This window comes from Urocitellus parryii, assembly GCF_045843805.1.
Source record: "Urocitellus parryii isolate mUroPar1 chromosome 13 unlocalized genomic scaffold, mUroPar1.hap1 SUPER_13_unloc_11, whole genome shotgun sequence".
In the NCBI taxonomy this organism is placed as follows: domain Eukaryota; kingdom Metazoa; phylum Chordata; class Mammalia; order Rodentia; family Sciuridae; genus Urocitellus; species Urocitellus parryii.
In genome coordinates, this window is record NW_027551763.1 from 1,115,025 (window position 1) to 1,138,040 (window position 23,016).

A 23,016-nucleotide genomic window follows, 5' to 3' on the forward strand; every position below is an offset into this window, starting at 1 on the left:
AATGAGTATGTAAACTTTACCTCAATAAAATAAAGTTTCCACAAATATTAGGGGGGAAAGTAGATAGCTCCTCTCTCAAGGGACATAGCCATATTACAAATTCAGATTACCTTAATTTCTAGTAGTTAATCTCAGCCCTGAAAACTAGAGGAAGTGCATCTCTTAGATTGACCAATGAGAGAAGAAGAACCAAAACATATTTTGAGCCATTATAGTACTCATGTGTGTGTGTGTGTGTGTGTGTGTGTGTGTGTGTGTGTGTCCATCCATATCTGTTTATCCATAAATGTTGTTGCTGATGCTGTAAGTGAAAGGTTGTATTGGTCTTAATCAGGGCCCTCACCTTCACCTCATGAACAATCACAATGCACTAAGCAGGAGATTGACTAACTTGGCATACTTCTTAGAAGACCACCCTGGCTGCAAGAGAGTGCATGACAGAAATCAAGGGTGGAGGCTTGTGTCTCTGCTGAGGGCAAGAAAAGGTCAGAAAGATTTGGAAGATGTGAGAGCAAAGACTTCATGGCTAAATTTGAAGCAGCCTTAGGAGAGGACCAGAGTGACTGGATATTGGGAGACAAGGATGTCAGGGACACTGCTGGGTCTGCCTTGTACAGCTGGTAAGATAATAATACCCTCTCCCAAAAGACTAGGTGTGGAGTCAAGGGGTCCATTTCCCACATGGTGGTCTGTGGTGTATTTGATGATTCCTGACGAGGTGGACAAGCAATCCACACTTACAAGCTGAGGCTGGGGAGGCAATGCTCATTCTCTTCATAGTTGTTAACAGAAGCCACTTGCATAGAGAAGATAGATTATTAGATTTTAAAGTGAAATCTAGATCCATTTCTACTTGATGATTGGGGGCAGATCTTGAAGCTTTGGTGAATTTATAGTTGTAGGTCAATGTTAAAGCTAAAAGGGGAGAAATATTAATATTTAGGTTAAACACAAAATTATATTTTTGAAGCTTTGGTGAATTTATAGTTGTAGGTCAATGTTAAAGCTAAAAGGGGAGATATATTAATATTTAGGTTAAACACAAAATTATATTTTAACATTCATTCTAAACACAAAAATGCATTTGGATATTGTCTAACCAATCTGTCCTTCTGGCATTTTCTAATTAGTTATATATCTCACATTTTAGAGCCAGAGTGAATTCATGGATAACTTTGTTTCCTCTCATTTATAATAAGACTTCATGAAGCCAACTTTTACTCCAGAGAAAACCTCTGATGTGTTGAAACCCATGATCCTTGCTTTATATCTGCTTAGGGCTCACTGTCCTTGTCTTGAACTGCTTTATGGCAACCTGACTAATTTTTAAAACTTTGTGTCAAGGTTGACTTCTGTGTATTTCAGTTCTGATGGGATATGATGTGAATTTTCTTTTTTTCTTTTTTTAGGTGCTGGGTATTGAACCCAGGGGAAATGTATCACTGAATACAATCCTAGCCCTTTTTATTTTTTAATTTTGAGACAGAGTCTCACTAAGCTGCTTGAGTATTGCTACTGTCCTGAGGCTGGCCTTGAACAATCCTCCTGCCTCAGATTTCCAAGTTCTGGGATTACAAGTGTGAGCCACCAAGTCCTGACTGGATGTATGAGCCTCATAAACTTTCTCTTTTTTCCCTCTACAACTATCAAACAAACATATTTGTAAGCTAATTTCCTACAAATTTAACAAATATTACACCACTGTATATTTTATTCTATAAATGGGATAAATATCAAGAAGCATGTTCCTGCTTCAAGCATATATTCTCAAGCATACATTCCACCAATCAATCTCAAATGTATTAATACTATTTAGTGCTTACCACACTGTACTCTACTTGTTCCTTTCTTTGTCAGTTTCTTCTGCTGGACAGACAGCAAGTTATTTGATAACTGGAACTTTTTGTTTGTTACATTTTTGTCCCCAGCACACAACACAGGATAAGAAACTATTTGAAAATTGGCTGGAATGTGAGGGAATGTGCAAGAAATTATAAACATGAAAGTGATGGAGTCTGTTTGGGCAAGAGTTATCATAGAGAGACTTGTTGGTACCCTTAGAATGGCATTCTTACAATGTTGGCCCTTGCCTGGCATCCAAGAACTTGGATTTGAGGAAAATGCCCACAACTCTGATGATAATGATAGTGGTTTGCTCTGCCTAACGTACTGTACAGAGTGGGTTTTGCTGAATGCCTTCTTTCCTTCTGAGAGTCTGGAATTGGAGTGCATGCTGGACTGAGGATGCCTACATGACATGTGACCCATTAAAATCTTGGACTTCTAGGCTCAGGTCAGATTCCCTGATGGGTAATAGTTCACAGTACTGGAGGAGTTAAGCTTGCCTTGTGTGACTCCACTGGGAGAAGTATCTCAGGTGCTTGTACCTATATCTTGCAGACTTTACCACTGTGTCTCTTCCTTGCTGATTTTGCTTTATGTCTCTTGTCATAATAAATTCTAGCTATGAGTGAAAATATATACTATGTTCTCTGAGTCCTCCTGGTAAGTCATGAGATTGGGGGGTGGTCTTAGAGACCCTCCATACAAAATCCAATTTAAAATTTGGGGCATTAGATCATTTTCTCTCTACTTTCATCTTCTCTCTTCTACCTTACATTACCTTTGTCACAGAGTTTAAATCACTGTAACTCAGTTCATAAATCATTTATTATCATGGTAATTTATTACCATGATTTTTAAAAAATCATGGTAATTTATTATCATGGTAATTTATTATCATGGTAATTTATTACCATGATTTTTAAAAAATATTTATTCTTAAATTTTAGGTGGACACAATATCTCTATTTTACATTTATGTGGTGCTGAGGCTTGAACCCAGTGAAAAGTTTTTTCTCAGCAAGAGAAATAATAAGAGAGGTAAATGGGGAGCCTACATCCTGGGAACAAATTTTTACTCCTCACACTTCAGATAGAGCCCTAATATCCAGAGTATACAAAGAACTCAAAAAATTAGACAATAAGAAAACAAATAACCCAATCAACAAATGGACCAAGGACATGAACAAACACTTCACAGAGGAGGACATACAGTCAATAAACAAGTACATGAAAAAATGCTCACCATCTCTAGCAGTCAAAGAAATGCAAATCAAAACCACCCTAAGATACTACCTCAGCCCAGTAAGATTGGCAGCCATGACGAAGTCAAACAACAACAAGTGCTGGCGAGGATGTGGGGAAAAGGGTACTCTTGTACACTGCTGGTGGGACTGCAAATGGGTGCAGCCAATTTGGAAAGCAGTTTGGAGATTCCTGGGAAAGCTGGGAATGGAACCACCATTTGACCCTGCTATTGCCCTTCTTGGACTATTCCCTGAAGACCTTAAAAGAGCACACTACAGGGATACTGCCACATCGATGTTCATAGCAGCACAATTCACAATTGCTAGACTGTGGAATCAACCCAGATGCCCTTCAATAGATGAATGGATAAAAAAAAAATGTGGCATTTATACACCATGGAGTATTACGCAGCACTAAAAAATGACAAAATCACGGAATTTGCAGGGAAATGGATGACACTAGAGCAGATTATGCTCAGTGAAGCTAGCCAATCCCTAAAAAACAAATACCAAATGTCTTCTTTGATATAATGAGAGCAACTAAGAACAGAACAGGGAGGAAGAGCAGGAAGAAATGATTAACATTAAACAGAGACATGAGGTGGGAGGGAAAGGGAGAAAAAAAGGGAAATTGCATGGAAATGGAGGGAGACCCTCATTGTTATACAAAATTACATATAAGAGGCTGTGAGGGGAATGGGATAACGAACATGGAGGGAAATGAATTACAGGAGATGGGGTAGAGAGAAAAGATGGGAGGGGAGGGAAGGGGGGATAGTAGAGGATAGGAAAGGTAGCAGAATACAACAGCCACTAATATGGCAGTATGTAAAAATGTAAATGTGGATGTGTAACCAATGTGATTCTGCAATCTGTATTTGGGGTAAAAATGGGAGTTCATAACCCACTTGATTCTAATGTATGAAATATGAGATGTCAAGAGCTTTGTAATGTTGTGAACAACCAATAAAAAATAATAAAAATAATAATGTGGTGGTCCTGAACAGGAACAGGACAAATCAAGGTGACCAAAGCAGTTACTTGTCTTGAAACCATTCTCTGTTAACACTCATATTATTAGATTTGATTGCCTACACAGAAAGGAATCTTTAAAAAAACCAAAAAAAAAAAAAAAAAAAAAAAAACAAAAAAATCATGGTAATATGGAAAAATGGGATCCTGTTGCTTTCTGTTGAAAATGGAAATTGTGTAACCACCCTGCAAAATATTAAGCATAAAATTATCATGTTATCTAGCAAATCCACTTCTAGGCATATACTCAAGAACACTGAGCTCAGTGACTCTCACACACCAGTGTTCATAATAGCATTATTCATATTAGGCAGAAGATGAAAATAACCCAAATGTCCCTAGATAGGTGGATGAACAAGCAATATGTTTTATATGCATGTAATGTATCATTCAGCTGTGAAAAGGAATGAAGTTTGGATGTACGGAGAACATTAATGAACTTGAAAACATAATGTTAAGTGCTAACCATGCATAGAAAGACAAGTATTAAACAATTCTACTTAAAGGAGATATGTAGAATAGAAAATTTCATAAATACATAAACTACAACAGAAATTGGCAGAAGTTCAAGGAGAGGAAGGATGTGGATGAATTTTTTAATGGTATAGAATCTTTGCTTAAAAAAATGAAAAAAAAAATTAGGAATGGTTAATTCTGAGTATTGTTCAGCACTGTGAAATCAATTAATGTGACAGAATTGTATACTTAAAATCATTAAAATGGCATTTTTATTTTATGTGTATTTTTCAACAAAACTCCCATTATGGTATGTTTTTAGTATCAAAACATCATCAATTCAATTTCATTTAAGGTTATTAAGTATTTTTCTTAATTACTTTCTTTTATAAACATGGTGATTGTCATTTTTCTTCCTCACACCCAGTTTTTTTTAATGATGAATTTTCCTATTCTAAGTAAGCACAAGCTGCCCCAAGACCTAATGGTATTTCATAACGAAAAATCTGAAAGAAGAAATTTCAAAGCAGACCCTTCTGAATAGGTTGAAAGGGCACCAGTTTTGAGTGTCACGAACTATTTCAACCTAAGTGTGTACTTAATGGTAATCCCACAGTTCTCTGCAGAAACCTGAGCCTCCACATGCTTGCCTCCAAGACCCACAGCGAAGAGATTAACACAAGGCAGAGCAGCTGCATGAGAAAGAGGGCTTGACATGCTTTTTGATGAAGGGTAAAAATTACCTCTCACTCCGTTTCACCTGAAGAAAATTTATGTCTTCTGTACATCTAAAAGTTCTCTAATCTAACCAAGGATGTAAAATAATTGGACAAGCTGGTTTATAACCAGCCTGATCAGAGCTTAACTGAAGAAACTCTGACATGTGATACACACCCAGAGCACATTAAAGAAGAGGATATGTGTGAAGTCAGAACCAACACATGTACTATTCTCAGACCCAATGACTATCTATAACCTGTGTGGTACATAGACTTTGAAGTCCATAAGTGCAGAAAGAGAAGTTTCCTAAAGTTGGACAGACTTTATTTTAAGGATACCACTGTGTTTGTTCAGTCACAGATTTTGTCATGGTTACTTCCTTTTTGCAGTCCCCTTACTCTTACAGATTCCTTAAAGATGAAGTACACATGTTAATAAGCTATATTAGGCCTATCTTAGATTCCAGATGTCTATCGTTAGCCAAGACAGAGAAAATAATAACTTGTGGATAATCATAAGTTAAAAATATGGGTGCCAGACCTTGTTATGCAACTCACTGATCATATGACCTTGGGAAGGTCCTCTAACATCAAGGCACTTGGGTCTCACCTGACGAGATGTGCCATGACCTAAGGAACTGAGGGCATCTTGATGCAATTTCAGTTGCTTTATAATGTACTGGTGAATAGCTGTGCTGTCATTTTCTCATTGCAATGACTCATATTGCTTGGGTTAGTCAATTTTTTATCACTGTGATCCAAATACCTGACAAGAACAACTTCAGGAGGAAAAGCTTTTTTTGTTTGGGAGGGATCATAGTTACAGGGGTTCAATTCTTGGTCAGCTGACTCTATTGCTGTGGACCCAAGGTGAAGAGCATAACAGATAAAAACTTCTCAGCTCATGGCAGCCATGAAGGAGAGAGAGAGAGAAAGGGTAGTGGATAGAAAACAAAGAACAAACAGACATGGATAAAATATAACTCTAAGGATGCCCCCAGTGGCCAGTGACCTACTTCCTTTGGCCACATTTGACCTGTCTATAGTTACCCCAATAATTCAATCAAATTATTATTCCATCAAATGGATCAACTAATTGATTATGTTCCTGCTCTCATAATCTAATTATTTCACTTCTGGACAGTCCTGAATTAACACATGAGGTTTTCAGGTGACACCTCATATCCAAATCACAATATTACCAATAGATGGGGCTGGAGTTGTAGCTCAGTGGTACAGTGCTTGCCTAGCATGTGTGGGACATTGGGTTCAATTCTTAGTGCAGTATATAAATAAAGGTTTATCAACAAATAAAATAATTTTTAAAATATTACTGTTAGAAATATTTATGTTACAAGTCTTCTTCCTTATTACAGAAGCCCACTTAGAAATAGACCCTGATGCTAAGCAGGTTTGGGCAAGTTATGTGCTTCTAATTTGTGGATCTCTCTCCCTCCAACCCCCTTTCTCTATTATATATTTGCTGTAAGATGTTTCACTCAAAGTAAATCTAAAGTATTTGTTTCCTCACAGTGAGCACTGTGTTTCAGCAAGACAGATTCATTTTCTTGGACTTTGTACTCATTTAATTTGCTTTGCCTTTAGTCTCAGTGAAAATAAATTGCAGCAGAGTTGACCCAATCCTTCTTGTGTTCACTTAACAAGCACACACTGGGCAGCTGCTAGATAAGAAAAATTGCTGTGGTGTGTACACAGATTAGTTAAATTTACAAACAACATTAATTTTTCAAAATGCTGTATAACTCCCAACACATTATCTAGGAGAAAACTCAGGCACATATAGAGAAAACTCAAGCAGGCCAATGATTATGACGGACTTAAAGGATTTTTCAGGAGTTCGTGGAACATGAAGAAGGAGAGATTGCTTTTCGGAGTCCTTAGAAGTGATTTTCCAAAGTCACTATATAAATGTTGTGAGAGTACTATCAAATATGGACTAAGGTAAACTCACTTAGTTACATCCTATACTTATATACAGTAAGCAATTATGTAGTGCATAGTATTTCTTATACAGGAGTTTCTATTTTTTGGCAAGTATACCAGGTTTTCTTGGTGCTGCTTTGGTTAGGATGTTGAGAAACTGAAATGATTGCAAAAAATTCTCCTACTTGTGATCTTGTTACATCTTTTGATTTTTTTTCTCCCCTTAGGATCTGGAGGCACCACAATAATTTTTGCTGCTTGTTCTTTTGATTTGAATTCCACAAAGTCCAATTACTTTGCATCTCCAGTAGATTTATAATGTGGGATACTTACACAAACCATATTGCCACATTTCCCAAATACTCTATCATTCTAGCTGTTATTAGCCATTTGGGAAGTAAATCTTGTAATAAATTAGAAGTAACTTTTCTATGTAAGGTTTTACTAGCTGGAGCCTAAGATTTTCATAATTTCTATAACTTACTTAGAATGTCAATAATTTTAAATTTAATACAAAAAAGAAATAAAATGAAAAGAAAAAACAATATAATAAATAGATCTCTAGACAGGCTAACAAACTAAATAAAGTACAACTCAAGAATAACAAAAAATTAAGGAAGCATCATTAATACTGAATCCTATGGACATCAACCAGATAATAAAGGAACAGTCTGAACAACCCTTTGTCCACAAATTTAATGAACAACACAAAGTGGACTAGTTTCTTGAAAGACAATCTGCCAAAATTCACACAAAAGAATAGACAATCTGAACAGAATTATGACTATTGAAGAAATTGAATCGATACATTAAAAACCTTACAAAGCCAGGCACAATGGTACATGCATGTAATCCCAGCAGCTTGGGAGGCTGAAACAGGAGGATCATAGGTTCAAAGCCAATATCAGCAAAAGTGAGGCACTAAGAAACTCAGTGAGACCCTGTCTCTAAATTAAATACAAAATAGGGCTGGGGATGTGGGTCAGTGGCTGAGTGCCCCTGAGTTCAATTCCCAGTACCAAAATAAATAACCTTCTAAAATAGAAATCCTCAGGCCCAGATAGTTTTCTGGTTAATCCTAACAAAAAAAAATTAAGGAATAAATTCTATATAATCTCTTTCAGAAGGTAGAAGCACATGAACAATATTTTAACTCATTCTATTGGGTCTGTATTACTCAAACGACAAAATGAGACAGAAATAGAATAAAAATACTACAGACCAATATCTTTCAAAAAGAGATGCAAAAGGATTAAAATATAGACAAATATTCTTCAACAATTGATATCAAGAATTACATAGTAAAAACCAACTGAGATTTAACTCTGTGTCAACCCTCATAAATTAATTAATTAATGTAATCTCATTTTAAAAGACTGAAGATGGAAAATTATATAGATTTGGAAGGGAGAAATTAAATTATCTTTGCAGGTACCAGGATTGTCTAGGTAGAAAATTAAACACAATCAATAAGAAAACACATTGGATGAATAAGTAATTACACAAAGTTGCAAGAGAGAAGATTAATGTAGAAAAATCTGTCTCTTCATCACATCCTCTAGATGAAGATAATAAAATAAATTTGAAAATTTTTATTTAAAATTTAAGTAGAAGATAAATTTTTTAATTATTATTTTTATTATCGTCCAAATTAAATATTCAGAAAGAAAACTAACAAAATATTTATAGGACCAATATGAGGAAAACTTTGAAGCTGTGATAGAATAAATCAAGGAAGATCTAAATGAATGGGAAGGTATTTGACAACGTGGATAGAAAAACTGAACATTATTAAGATGTCACTTCTTCCCAATTTGCTCTCTATATTAAATGTGATCCAAACAAACTTCCAACAAGTTCATTTGTGAAGATGAAAAAAAAACAATTTTAAAGTTTATAAGGAGAGACAAAAATCTCGGAAGAGTTAAAACAATGCTGGGGATAAACAAAGCTGGAGGGTGGACAGTACTTGACTTTAAGACCTACTGTGGAGCAATGGTTATCAGGACAGTGGGATACTGGAGAAAGAATAGACAAATAGTTGAGTGAACAGATCAGAGAGACCAGAAACAGATCCGCATCAGACCAGACAATTGATGTATATTCAAGGAGCAAAGGCAACACAGCAGCATGGAGCAGAGATTCTTCCAACAAGTGGTGCTGCATGACCTGGATGTCCCCATCACCACGGCTACTGACACATGTGGAAGGAGAGACCAGAGAGAAAGGAGGGAGAAGGAGGAAGAAACACTTGCAAAATAAGGGCTGGAAACTTATCAAATTTATACACACACACACACACACACACACCATATATATATATGTTTGTGTGTGTGTGTGTGTGTGTGTGTGTGTGTATTCACTAGATTTAATGCTTTGCCTTTGTAAAATAAAAACAAATAGATTCATTCCTAAGCACATCACAGTCAGACTGTGAAAAGGCAAAATCTCTCTTTAGATCTCTCTTAGAAGCAGCAGAGGAAAACTTCTGGACCACAGTAAGGTTATCAGTTGATTCCCAATCAGAAACAAAGGAAGGAGGTAGTGGGATGGCATAATCAAAGGAAGCCAGGGAGGATCACCTTGAGATTCCATAACCAGAAAATATATCCTTTAATAATGAAGAAAAATAAAAATACTCTCAGATAAAGAGAGCATGAAAAAATTTGCTGCCAGCAAAATAAATCCTCTAGATGAAGATAATAAAATAAATTTGAAAATTTTTATTTAAAATTTATATAACTAAATAAACATAGAAACGATTTTAATTATATGTTGAGTTGATACAAGGCAAGAATATATTATATGGAAAAGTTGGAATTTCAAAGAGAGGTGATCCTGAAAATAATAATCCCTGAGAAATAAAAATTACAGAGATAAAATAAATTTCCAAAAGCTATGAAATTAATGGAGCTCAAGCAGAGATCTACAAGGAAGTGGGTCACGTCTGGGTTCTGGGGGGAAATAATATGGAATGGACAAAAGGCTCCTCTGACAGGGTGAGTAGGTGAAGTTGAAAGGAAAGATTTAGAAGGCACAGGAGGGTGGAGGAATTGCTTGGCCAGAGGGTGGGGCAGAGGTGTGGTGCTGCCTCTTCTTGCTACTCCCCTTCTGTCAGGACCCCTTTGTGATGAGAAGGCACAGCCTTATGACACAGGCCAGGACACTACTCCTTATTGCTGAAGCAAACTCTCAGGGCTCATTTGTCCAAACAGGACAGTGTGATTCAGATGATGGAGAATCCTTTCTTTCCTCTGAATAGCATTAGTACCTCATGGCTGAATTCCAGATTCACCACCTGGGAAATGGATATGATCTTTGCCTTTGTGTGTGGACTGGGGCTCTTTCTTCTCTTATTGCCCTTCCTCCAGAGTGATCCATTCTTCCCACCACCAAGGAAAAAGAAAAAACTCAAGAAGGTAAGAAACCCTCAGACCAGACTCAACAAAAACTAGATTCTGTTTTGTCTACTCTTCTTTCCATTTTTCCAAAATAAATAGATGCACTTCAAAAAAGATAAAACTCAGGACAGAAAGACCATCATTCTGGGACAGATGGTTCAGGTCAGGGAAAGACTCTCCCTAGATATAAGCAAAAATAACCAACATGATTTCAGCCCCATAATGAAAATACAAATAACCAGAATGGAAGCAGACCTCAAATGAATCAGAAAGCTGTCCTGTATGCTGAAGCACAGTCAATCCATCAGGCACTGGAAGGGCTCATTTTCTAGGTACAATAATGACCCATGGGTTACAGAAGGAGTCTGAGTTCTATAGTTTACAATGAGGGTGAATTAATCATTGGAAACTGTGAATGGCCCTTAAGAAAGTCATGGAATTAGTTGTGCAGGTTAAAATTTTAACTCAGAAAGGCAGGTGTAAAAAGTTTGAAACCCTTTGTTACTGGTAGAGATAGGAGTTCATATCCTTCCCATTGCTGTTCTTTTTCCTGTGAGACTCATTGATTACCAGATAGCTATTTACTGTGCCTCCTCTCAGAACTCATTTGCAATGGTGGAAGGTTAAAGTCCATAGCCCAGCCTTTCCTCTGTCTTGAGCTGAGGTGAGAGCTGTGCTGAGCCCTGAGGACTCCATCACCCACTGGAGAAACCTCTGGCCTCAGGTAGCAGAACCCTGTGTCACAGCTGAGAAGAGCCTCTATAAATAAGCCTGTTCCTGAGCTTGATCAGTGATTACACCAGGACATGCATTGTGTATTTCATGTAGAAAATCCCAAAGAAGAAAAAATGAAGTATTTTGCCACTTTTAAAATGTTCTCTGAACAAAGAGAACTAGCTAACTGTAGAACGTGATGCTGTTCAGAAAAAAAAGGAATGTCTGCAGCTGATCTAGGAGTGTGGAAGGAGAACTGGGCCACAGCCTCTTTTTCTTTCTTGTTGGTTAGCACCTGAAGATGAAAAAGAAAAGGAAGAAGAGCAACATTCTGAAAGGTAAGGCCCTGCCCTTCCACTCCAGATGGGACTTGTGGTCACCTGTCCCAAAGAGACCAGAGCCATGTCCCAGAGGAAATCAGTTGCAAAGATTTGAGAGGGAGGATCCTGGAAAGGAAATCATCAAAACAGACACACTTCTCAGGTCCTGCACTCAGAATGAAGCTGTGGTGGGCAAGGAGTGGGTGATGTCCAGTAGGGAGGTATGGGCACTATTGGAGTCATGCTATCTGTGATCCTGCCAGTGAGGAGAATCAATCAGGGCCAAGTTCTGTTTCCCCAGGGGTGAAGACTGAACACTCAAGAAATGCAGAGGCAAACACAGAAAGCAAGTTTTACTTAAAGGATAGAATAGAGACAGACTTCTCCACAGAAAAAGGGGTCCCAGGGCTGGGTATTCAAAAAAGTAGGGGTGTCTTGTCCCTTTTGTACACGTTAGAATTCCTCTGTTCTCATAACTTCCTTTTTCCTTTATCTTGCCTCTCCTCTCCCATCCTGCATACATGACCCAAAGATGGGCCCAATGATGAAATGGTCCAGGCAGGAAGGGAACAGCACAGTAGGCATCAATTAACAACTCCTACAACTCCCTGCAGGGAGGAACAATTTCTGGGGCAGTTAACCTAGCAACAGGTTGGAGGATAAGGGGGAAGGAAACATGGGAGGATGAGGGGGAAAGATCATTAGATTTCCGGTACTTTTTACTAGCCCCCATCTTCCTGATTGGAATAGTCATTTATTATTGACAATGACTTCCTTTTGTTCCCCTGCTTTATCTGGATAAGGAGGTGGGACTTCCTGGTCAAAGTGTAGACAAGCTTTCAATTCCCTAAGAAACTTTCCTCTTTGAAATTGTCCAATCTTTCTCCCAATACTGTGGTTATTAGTACAACGGAGGCTAGTGGAGATGGAAGTAAATGACAAAATGCTGCTCCTCTATGTTCTTTGCTATCCATGCCACTTGTCATGTAGACTTGAACAGTGGTGCTTTGCAACCAGAGTCTACCCTCTTTATCGGCCCCATGTGGATATTCCACTCATCCTCACTTCTCCACAATAATCAGGTCTTTTTTTTCAGATTATAGTGATTGCTGGAAGAAAGAGAAAGAGCCTGAAGATCTGCTTTCACTTCTACGAAAGTGAGTAACTTTCCACTTCATCCTGAGTCCTTCCTACTGCTGCCTATGACATCATCCAGCAACACAAAGCTCTCATAGGGGAGGAAGGAGCCTCAGGTGGGGCAGTATGTGTCTAAAGCTCTGGAGTTATGGGACAGCAAGGGCTTTGTAATATTAGTGAGTGGGGCAATGAGGAGCCATGGATCACAGGTGTTTACCCCTGCACCACCTGCCCTACCTCCTGTGCCCATCTGCTCCTGGCTGAAGCCTGTGCCTCTATCTCTTGCAGCCACCTACAGAAGCTCCAGGATGACAGCAGCTTTCATCAGCTCATAAAAGGAGATGACCCAGATAAGTCAGCTGGAGTCCACCAATCACATACACTGCCTGTGGAGGATACTTTGGCCACTGCCTTCTTCCCTTTGGCTTCCCTGATTTCTTTGAGCAAGCGCCCTCTGCTTCTGGCCTCTACTTCCTCACCAGACCTAATGACTTCCTCAGATACTCTTGAGTCTCACTCATCCCTGGGTGCCTCTAAATCAAGAGAGTCTTTGATTCCTCTAGAACAATGTTCACCTCAGCCACACAGAATTTCCTCTCCCCAATCTCATTCTCCTGATCACATGGCCCATTGTGCATCTCTGCCAAGCCCCAGCCTGAATTCTTCTCAGTGTGACTCAATGACACTTTCACTGGGAACCAACCCACAGAGCTCCTCTCCACCCAAAAAATATTGGTTGCCTTCTCCTGTCCCACTGCTATCTCCTGTCTCATCGCCTTCTCCTGGCCCATCATCTTCTCCTGTCCCATTGCCATTTCCTGTCCCACTGCCATCTCCTCTCCCAGAAATTTCAGGCCATATTATCTCCACCTGTCCCATCTCATCCCTCTCCTGGTGGCAGATGGCTGCCAGAGTCTGTGACCTCTCCCACTCCCCACACAGTAAATCCAAGAGAGATCATGCTTCTCACCCACCAGAGGACTCACTCTGGGGAAACGACCCACACTCTCAGGTAGAGACTGAAGAGACCTCTTTCATTAATTCCAACACCCAGAAACTATTGGAGATACTGATCAGCAAGAGAGCAGAAAGGAAAATTTGTAATTTGAAGACAAAAAATGAAACAGTCTACTCCCTGAATTCTCAGGGAAGCAAAGTAAAGTCACTGGGCAGGGAGCAGAATACTACCATCTGGAACACAAAAGGCAAGTCAGAGAAGCTTTCTGATTCTCAGAAGCTCTTTTACACTAGGGTCCTGAGAGATCATTTACAGAAGAAATGCAGCCAGTTCTTTTGGGGCCTCCCCATTCTGCACAGCGAGTCCCTGGTGGCTACTGTCAGAATATCTGGGCCCTCAGCAGACTTTTCCTCGATTGCATTCAATGAAGTGCCTAATTACATTCCAGTGCAGGTGCAGACTACACCTGGACCACTCTTTTCCTCTCAGTTGCTCCACCCTCTTGTTCAACTCCAGCCTGTGATTCCATCCTTATCCTGGTTGCAGTCCCCATCACTGGCTCAGATCCACCATCAGGAACATCTCACATTGTCTCTCCCAAGCATGCCATGCCATTTTCAATTGAATACTGCCTCTGGATTTCCATGCCCCACAAACCAAGAGGGGATCCAGTTGCTTTCCTCTTCTTCTCTGCAACACCTAGAATACCACATTTTAAGAAAACAAGTACAAAGTAGAGAGGCTTTACCTTATTTGGTCCAAAAGTCTCAGAACATCTTTAGCAATCTCATCTCTGAGAACAGGGCCTCCTGTGACCACAAGTCCATCAACAAGCCCCCAGGGAATTTCCTCAGCCTTGAGATTAAGGAGAAACTGGAACAACATCTTCAAAAGTGGTTCATGCTACACCAGTATGGACTACCACCCAATAGGAACCCATTTCTAAATCTGAAGGAGTCCTGGGACAACATCTCAAGAAGAGGTCAGGCAAAAGAAAATTGTGAGTCTTCCTGGAACCCTGTGTTTCTAAACAACAGAAGCCCTCCTATACAGAAGACTAGTTCAAAAAGACCAGAGATAATTCAGGAGGACATGATTCCTGTGGGTGTTTGGCATTCCAGGCTTGGCATATATCATGTCTTTGGCCCACCTGGAAATTCAAAAACCCACAAAAAAACTGGGGATGAAACATCCTTAAAAGGTGGGGAAGCCTTCAGGAACACCTCCCAGGAGATCTCCCTCCTTGATGCTGGCACTCAGCAGGCATTAGAGGCACATGTTACAAGTCTAAGAGCAAAGCACAGGTGGGACCTACCCCTCAAGGTCCTTAAGCACATAAATATTTTGAAGATGAGAAACTCTGAGGCTTCACTACTTCCACAGCCTTCCCTTTCCTCTTCAGTTCCCTGTGACTCCAGGGTTGACTCCATTGCCCATGATGCCAGGGTCCTGGGAAAACCCATTCAGAAAGGTACAGGATTGAAGGAGATAGCACAAACTTCAGTTTCCACCCAGAAGAGTCCTTTCTCTGGCCCATCTTTTGAGTCCCTGAGCAGAACTACATCCAGTGACAACTATGGGCTCTCAGATGCTCCTTCAACTGTACACAAGGGCAGCTTGCCCTCTCAGCCCCACACTTATATTCTCGTGGGCAGAACCTGGCACAATGATGCTGTCCTGAGATCTGGAAGAAACAGCCTAAAACCAAGTCTAGGCCTAGAAATGGACAGAAATGAGTCCTTGGAGAGTAGTGTGAGCTCACAAGTCTCATGCCACAGCGTGTCATCACTTCAGGTAGGGCCCCAATTTTTAAAAGGTGAAGTCAGAAAGATAGAGGATGATGAAGAGGAGTCTTCTGACTGGGGAATCACCAAGAAAATCAGAAAGACATCAAACTTCCTAAATGTTGATATTCATCTGAAGAATTTAAAATCTCAGTGGATCAGTAAAACACCATCCTCTTTCATAAGTTCTATTTCCCAAAGCCAAGGATACTCATGCCTAAAGGCACAGACTAACCCAGAGAAGCAGCCTCAAGAATGGACTACTGACATCATCCTGCAAGACTGTGCCACTGACATGTTTCATGAGGACTGTGGCCCCGAGGCGCTCTGGGCTGCAAATATCCTAACTTCAGAGGAGAGATGGTCCAGCTCCTTAAGCATGACCAGTAGCAGTGCATCAATTTCTCAGGATCTGTATGGACTCTTAACCAGTGAAGAGAGCAGTGAGGAACTGCAGGAGCCCAAGATTACTGAGCTCCAGGATCCTTGGAAGAGCAGGAGAAATAAGTTTAGAGCAACTTCCAAGAATAAGGACAGTGTGAAACTCAGGTCAAAAGCACAGGAAGAAAGGCTTGCAGGAGGGAGGCCCTTATGTGCAGGAGAAATGGGTCCTTCTACCCCAGTCAGGGAGATAGGAGACACTGTGAGTTACAAGTCCTTCCAGGCTCCTTCAAAGAGGAACTTCAGGGACAGAATAAAGAACTTTCTGCAGAATATTTTTTGCAGTAATACCAAAGGACAGGTACACTCCCTACCCAAAATTATGACCCCCTCAACTTCTAACCAAAGCCAAGGGTCAGTCACTGGCCGACTGCTTACAGACAACAGGGCATCAGAAACTCAGGCACTCATTTCAACTTTTGGGTGGATCATAGAGCAGAAAATGAGGTTTCATTATGAACATTCTGCCTTAAAGACAAACAAAGTTAAAGAGGAATACCAGGCCTCTATGGGTAGATAATCCCATTATTCTTGGAGTCCCATTATTCTGGAGCAAAGGAGAGTGATAGGAGCTACGTCTCCTGGTCACCAGGCCAGCCCTAGCGACCACAGCCATCCTCTGAACAGATGGATCAGAAACAAGGACAACAAGCAGGCCTTGCTGCTCAAAGAATCTGTACCTCTGCCCAGCCTCTACACACAGAGGACCAGGGTGGCAGGTATGTTGGAACACACTGTCCACTGTCCAGTGCACTGCGCTCTTCAGAGACGTTTGTTGACTCATCAACATCAACATGCTTCTGACTCCTGTCCTGCTGGGAAGAAATATTTCATATAATATTGATCATATTCAGAAAAACTGTCCCCATGTGAGACCTTTGTTTGAGAATGGCTTCTTCCTAATGTGGTGACAATGACTTAATAATACTGCTTTTCAATCAGAGAGGCTTCTGTCTGTGTTGTGCTGGGTCATAGGGACTAGAAAAGACTGGACATGCAGGGAGGTGACAGTGGCAATGAGTACCCAAATCTCATGCCAGATCCCCTCATTATACCTTAATAATTTATGACATGATCATTACAAAAATAACAGAACACATTTTGGGACTGGTCAAGAGGGGCAACTTCATGAGAACCCCACCCTAATGTTTGAGTCAGCCTTTCCCTTTATTCTGAAATTTGTGAGGCTGTAGGGATTGGTGTGCAGTGTTACCATGAGACTTAATAGCTTCCCATGCTACAAATGGGTCCAGAAAATTTGGGGAAAGATACAGTTTCCTGGATCTGAATTCAGAGATGCTTAGAGAGTCCTGCCTGATGGATGTCTTGGGGAACAGAGGACACCTGCCCTTGGAAACCCTCGCCTTTGGAGGCTAACATGGAGATCGGCCTTGCCAGCTCCTTCTAGCTCAGGCTGCATGCCATGGCCATGTCACCTGATTCTGCTCCTACCTTCCTCACTCTCTAGGGCAGTGACCAGAATGGAAATTGTTTGGTGGGAACATCAAGTTGGCTGCTGAGGGCTATGTCACACGCAGCTCACCACCTCTGTCCCCCAACCCCCAGATGGCACAAATGTGTATTCAATAACTATGCGACAGTGAGGCATAGAGGGTATAGTGGGATGTGGAGAATTGAAATGGAGCCAAAGAAAGAGGCAGAGTAACATGGGGATACCACAGATGGTGTGATGGATGGGAAGCTTCTGCTATCCCAGTACCAGAAATCATGGATTCACCATTGCCTCACCACTGTGTACCATGATCTGGCTCCCAGACCACAGATCTGGAGATGCCTCTTTAGCAATGACACAGGCAATAGAGGAAGCAAACCCTTTAGTAGGGCAGATTCATTTTCTGACATTATACTTAATGGGGCCACATGGCTTTGCCTCTTCAATTATATAAGGAATGAGTTGACAATTTGAGTAGTTAGGACTAGGGAACTCTAGCTGTGACTCCCAGTTTGGTGACCATTATGCACACACATGGCTCTAACTCTTATTCTGCAGTAAAAAGTCCAAAGGGGAGCCTGGGGTCACAAAGCAAATTCTCTGGGCTTCCAGAACTTACTTGCCCACAGACTAGAGGAGAAGAGATGGTTCAGTTAGAACTTGTCATAGCAGGGCAGTGACTTGTCCAAAATGTGGGAGCAAGCTGGGCAGGGGGCAAGCAGGAGTCTTTTATTCCCCCACTGTGCTTCCAGCACAGGCTTATTCTTCCCAGGATCTGTTCACATGGGAAAGCAGGCAGGCCTCACAGGAGGAAGAGGAGAAGCTGTGTCTGCAGAATGTTTGATGCTATGACCCACCTGGGGAAGGCAGGAGCCCCACTCCAGGGAACTCTGCCCTGTTTTTCCCTGATGCAGAGTCCTATACCATGAAGTGCCATCAAGGCAGATGACACAGGCATGGTCTTGCTCTAATGCCTGAAAGTACTCCACATGTAAAGCCAGGCAGTCCCTCTCAGGGTGAGCACAGACCTACAGGCCACCCCTGATTCAGGTCCTGTGCCTTGATCATACCAGATCCAGAGCCACACAGATGGCCCTTCAGAGATCCAACAAAAAGATTGCCACAGAGACCATCAGAGAACCTCCAACATAACAGTTATGGAAACACAAGGCCCTCCCTCAGAAATAACACCAACTTCATGGTCCTCACACAACAACCCTTCTCTGCCACATGGTCCTCATGCAGTGATCTCACAGAACCCCTGACAGACTTCCCAGAGGAACCTCTGACAGATATTTGTACCAAGAGAGGCCTCAGAGACCTAACATAGTCTCCCATAACAACCTTTCAATGCCACATGGTCCTCATGCATTGATTTCTCACAGAGACCTCCCACAGAGTTCCAGACCTTGGGGAACAATCACCACAGAGATGTCCTACAGATTTCCTCAGCAAGAATTTATCACAGAGACCACCCAGAGATAGTACAGAGACATCTTACACAAACACATTGACCTAATGGAGGGTCCTTACACAGAGACCTCATACAAATTTTACACAGATTTTGAGAGGCCCACACAGAGACATCACACAGACACCTCAGAATTCCCACAGGAACTGGAAACAGAGACTTTTCACAGACTTCCCACAGAATTCCCACATCCATTCCTCATTTCTGTAAAACTACTGGGAGCACAAGAGGGACACCACCAGCCTTGTCCTGCCCCTAGAATCCCAGTACACTGAGCCACTGTCAACGTGGCCTCCCAAATAGTGTTCTCTGCTTGGAACAATCTTCAGGAACTTCTGTTCCTTTGTAATGCCATTGCCTCTGAACCGAAGAACTGCAGATTCCAAGTGTAGATCTGCAAAATTCCTTCCTCTATGGGTTTGTACTAGCCTCAGCTCTGACCCACAGTTTAGAGAATAACAAATTTTAAACATGAATAAAATGCCACCAACTTCCAGTGACAGAAATTTCCTTACTTGTCCAGTTTTAATTATTTTCTTAAATGTAGAAATGTCACTTCTTTATTTTATTGGATACAAGAAATGAATTTAACACAGTTGGCTTATTTTGGAAAAATTATAAAGACCTGTGGCAATGGACTCTAAGAATGAAATGAACCAGAAAAGAAGAATCTGGACTCACATTCACTTCCCAGAGGCTGAGCACCCACATATCCTAGTGATCAACACAAACACATAATGTGCAGAAAAGATCAAGAGAAATTTATGGAGTTACAAAACGTAACGTGAGAAAGTAGAAAAGAAAAAGAAAGAAGTTTCCATTAACAGAAAGTGTGCAGTCTCTTGCTCTCACTCTCGCTCTCGCTCTCGCTTTCTCTCTCCCTTCTCTCTCTCTCTCACAGACACACACACACAACTATACCATAATTGAGGAATTGCTACACACTAAGCACTGTGGTTAAAGTGCAATAAATTGTGAATTAAAAGAGAAATAATTTTCTGCTGCTATGAATTATATAGTTCAGGGCAAAAAACACAAAAATAGGAATAGCTCTGCAGCCATCCAGCTACAACTACAACAAGGGCCTGTAACCACTGGCTTCAGCAAGGGAACTGTCAGACCCTCTCTGTACTGAAGCTTTGCCCTCTGCCCTCATCCCCCAGAAGAGTGCTCCACAGGTGCAGGCCTGAAGCACATCACAGTCATCTGGGGAGACAGAGGGAATGGCTCAGTCTCCCACATCTGGAAACAGATTAGAAACACAAGTGGGAGAGAGAGATCACCTGAATGCCCTGCAATACCCTCCTCATCAATAGCCTAGCATCCTTCCCTTCCCTTCCACTTCCTTCTTTTCTTTTTCACAGAGCCCAAAAAATCCCAGCAGAGAAAGCCAAGTGAGCCTCACTTTCCTCAAAATCCTCCTTATTCTAATTCATAAATAAAATATAGCATCATTTGTTAAAAAATAAGGGCAATTAGTATCTATACAATCACCTCACAGTGTTTAAGAGTTACTCATCTCTTATTTTTATATCAAAAGCCACACGTGGTCAAGCTCAATACAGAAGGCATGTGGAAAGTCAAGTCAGGCCAAAAGCCATACCAAGCATCCAAGCTGTAAATGCATAGAACAGGTTCTTATAGGAAATAAAAAGTGCTACTACAGTGAAATTTGCTCTTGGGTACTGAGAGTGTTACCCAGGCCAGAGGATACCCAGGGTCCAGGTGAGCTGAATTCAGTTGCTTACCCAATCACAATTAGGAAGAAATTACACAAAAAGGAAAAAATAGTTGAAAATAGTTTGGCCAAATCTGAGAAAAGGGCTGATCTACCTTTGCTGCCCTACAGAAATGTAACAATTTATAGGAAAAAGGAGCCAGGAAATATGCATATGCCCAGAATGCAGGCCAGGGAAGTGTCATGATTTTATTTCTACCTTTGTGGACAGCAGGACTTTGAGGGACAGCAATATTAGCTTCCATTCTCTTTGTAAGATGATGGCTTCTAGGAATCTGGGACAGAGAAATTAGTTTTACCAGAAAATGAATAATAAGTAGGAAAAATAGTATTTAATGGTACTTGGGGCTTCTAATTTTAAATGCTTGGTATGGCTTTTGGCCTGACTTGACTTTCCACAAGGATATATGTGGGGGTGGTTGGATTTGAATCCAGGGATGCTGAACCACTGAGGCATAGCCACAGCCTTTATCAGCCTTTTTCCATTTGAGACATGGGCTCACTAAGCCTTTTTGTTCTTTTAGATTTTCATTTTGAAACATTTTTATTTTTTAATTTTAAAACAAGTTCTCATTAAGTTGCTCAAGACTTTGAGAAGTTGCTGAGGCTGGGTTTGAATTGTGATCCTTCTGCCTCAGCCTCCAGAACCACTGGGTCTTCCTCCTGATTTTAAAGGAAATTTTTCTAATATTTTTTCATTGAGTAGTCACATACTGGTATCCATTTTCAGCAGCCAGAACAATCCAACCATTAACTTTTCTTGACTTTTGCAAGCCAGTGTTAAAATACAATCATTATTTTAACATTAAATTATATGAATATATACTTAAGCTAATCATATTAAAAACAATGGAAAGAAGTAATCAAAATGCACTATTTAGTTTATTTTATGATATCTTGCTATTTCCCATGCACTTTAGGCTATTTACATATTTTCTATGAAGCCAGTGGAAATACTATATAGGGATTTACTGCACATCTTTTTCCAGCCCAGTGCTAGTTAAGAGATGCCTTACCATTCAGGCTTTTCAAACTTTCTGAGGGCTGCCAATGGGGCTCTAGGAGTAATTTCTATACTTCTGTTCTTAGCATGAGAAAATTAGGAGAAAGAACAGGAAATGAGGAAGAAAAAATCACTTGGGGGTTTTTCCTTTCAAAAGGACGCCTTACACCAGGAGTTCATGTGTGAGAAGGCCAGGACAAGGTTACTGTTAAACATAAGGATCACCATCTTCTACCATGTGCAGGAAGCTAGGGCTGATTATTATGATTTTTTTGAGGTATATTAATCCATTTATGCTACTTGGGTGTCACTGAGTAAATTACTTTTTCTATTACAACAATAATAGTCCAATATTTAGCTAATACACTTAAATAATTACATTAGTTAAAACACATTAAATTCCAGTGTCATACAATCCACCCTTTTCTAACCTCCCAAAACCCAGAATAATTTAAAATTCAATGTGTTTTATTGTTTTTAAAGTAATTTTCTGGTTCAATACAGAGAACATATTTATTAATCAATTAAAGATGTTTCCACATTTTATATTTTGTTTTATATATTTGGTTTTAGTCATGTATTTTATTTACATATATATTTTTTTTTCAATTGATTTATGAAAAGCAATAAAATATTTCTTAGAAAAATATTTACAACAAATCAAAGAAAGGGCTCTTTGAAAGGTATTGAGAGGACTTTATAGAGAATTCTGGGCAGGTTTATGTATGTTCAAGGACCAAAATGAGTGAAGCAGTGCCCAAGGAGCTGAGCACCATAGCCTGTGATCTTGCCACTACATTTTTCAATGTATTTACTAGAATAACTGGTTATTGTGGAGATAGTAATGGCTTAGTATTACAATTAAAGAAAGAATTAAACATTCCTACAGTCTATTTTTGAAATCTCTTCTCCTTTTATTCTAGAGTTCCCATTGTTAGGGGACAGACAGATATGAATGATGGGAACACAAGGAGGGAAATAATTCTATAAAATGGGTAATGATAACTATATGCTTTATTTTCCAAGAAGAAATTTACCTGCAGCCCTGCCTGGCCTAAGTGGACAGGATATGTACATTCCTCAGCAAACTACTTATTATCTGCAGAAGAAATGCAAGCCTGGGAAAAATGTCAATAAGAGAAGCCCAAGTTACCCTGAAAGGGGAGACTTTTTGTGACACTTTTCATACACCAAATCCCAAAACTCAGGGAGATAAGGATGGTATCCTCCTAACCATAAAATCTGTAAAAATTTATTGTTAAGAATCAAATGAGGGGGCTGGGGATGTGGCTCAAGTGGTAGCACGTTCGCCTGGCATGCGTGTGGCCCGGGTTCCATCCTCAGCACCACATACAA

The 23,016-nt window shown here is 40.3% G+C and overlaps 1 protein-coding gene across 1 annotated transcript in view; it reads left to right on the forward strand.

Annotated features, from left to right (window-relative positions):
* Positions 1–10,473: 10,473 nt before the first annotated feature.
* LOC144251336 (spermatogenesis-associated protein 31A6-like) overlaps positions 10,474–23,016 on the forward strand; it is a 55,298-nt gene continuing 42,755 nt past the window's right edge. The window contains exons 1-4 of the mRNA XM_077794335.1: positions 10,474–10,659; positions 11,648–11,693; positions 12,772–12,832; positions 13,101–16,197. Of these exons, the coding sequence (XP_077650461.1) occupies positions 10,474–10,659; positions 11,648–11,693; positions 12,772–12,832; positions 13,101–16,197 (3,390 nt within the window). The remainder of the gene's footprint in view (positions 10,660–11,647; positions 11,694–12,771; positions 12,833–13,100; positions 16,198–23,016) is intronic.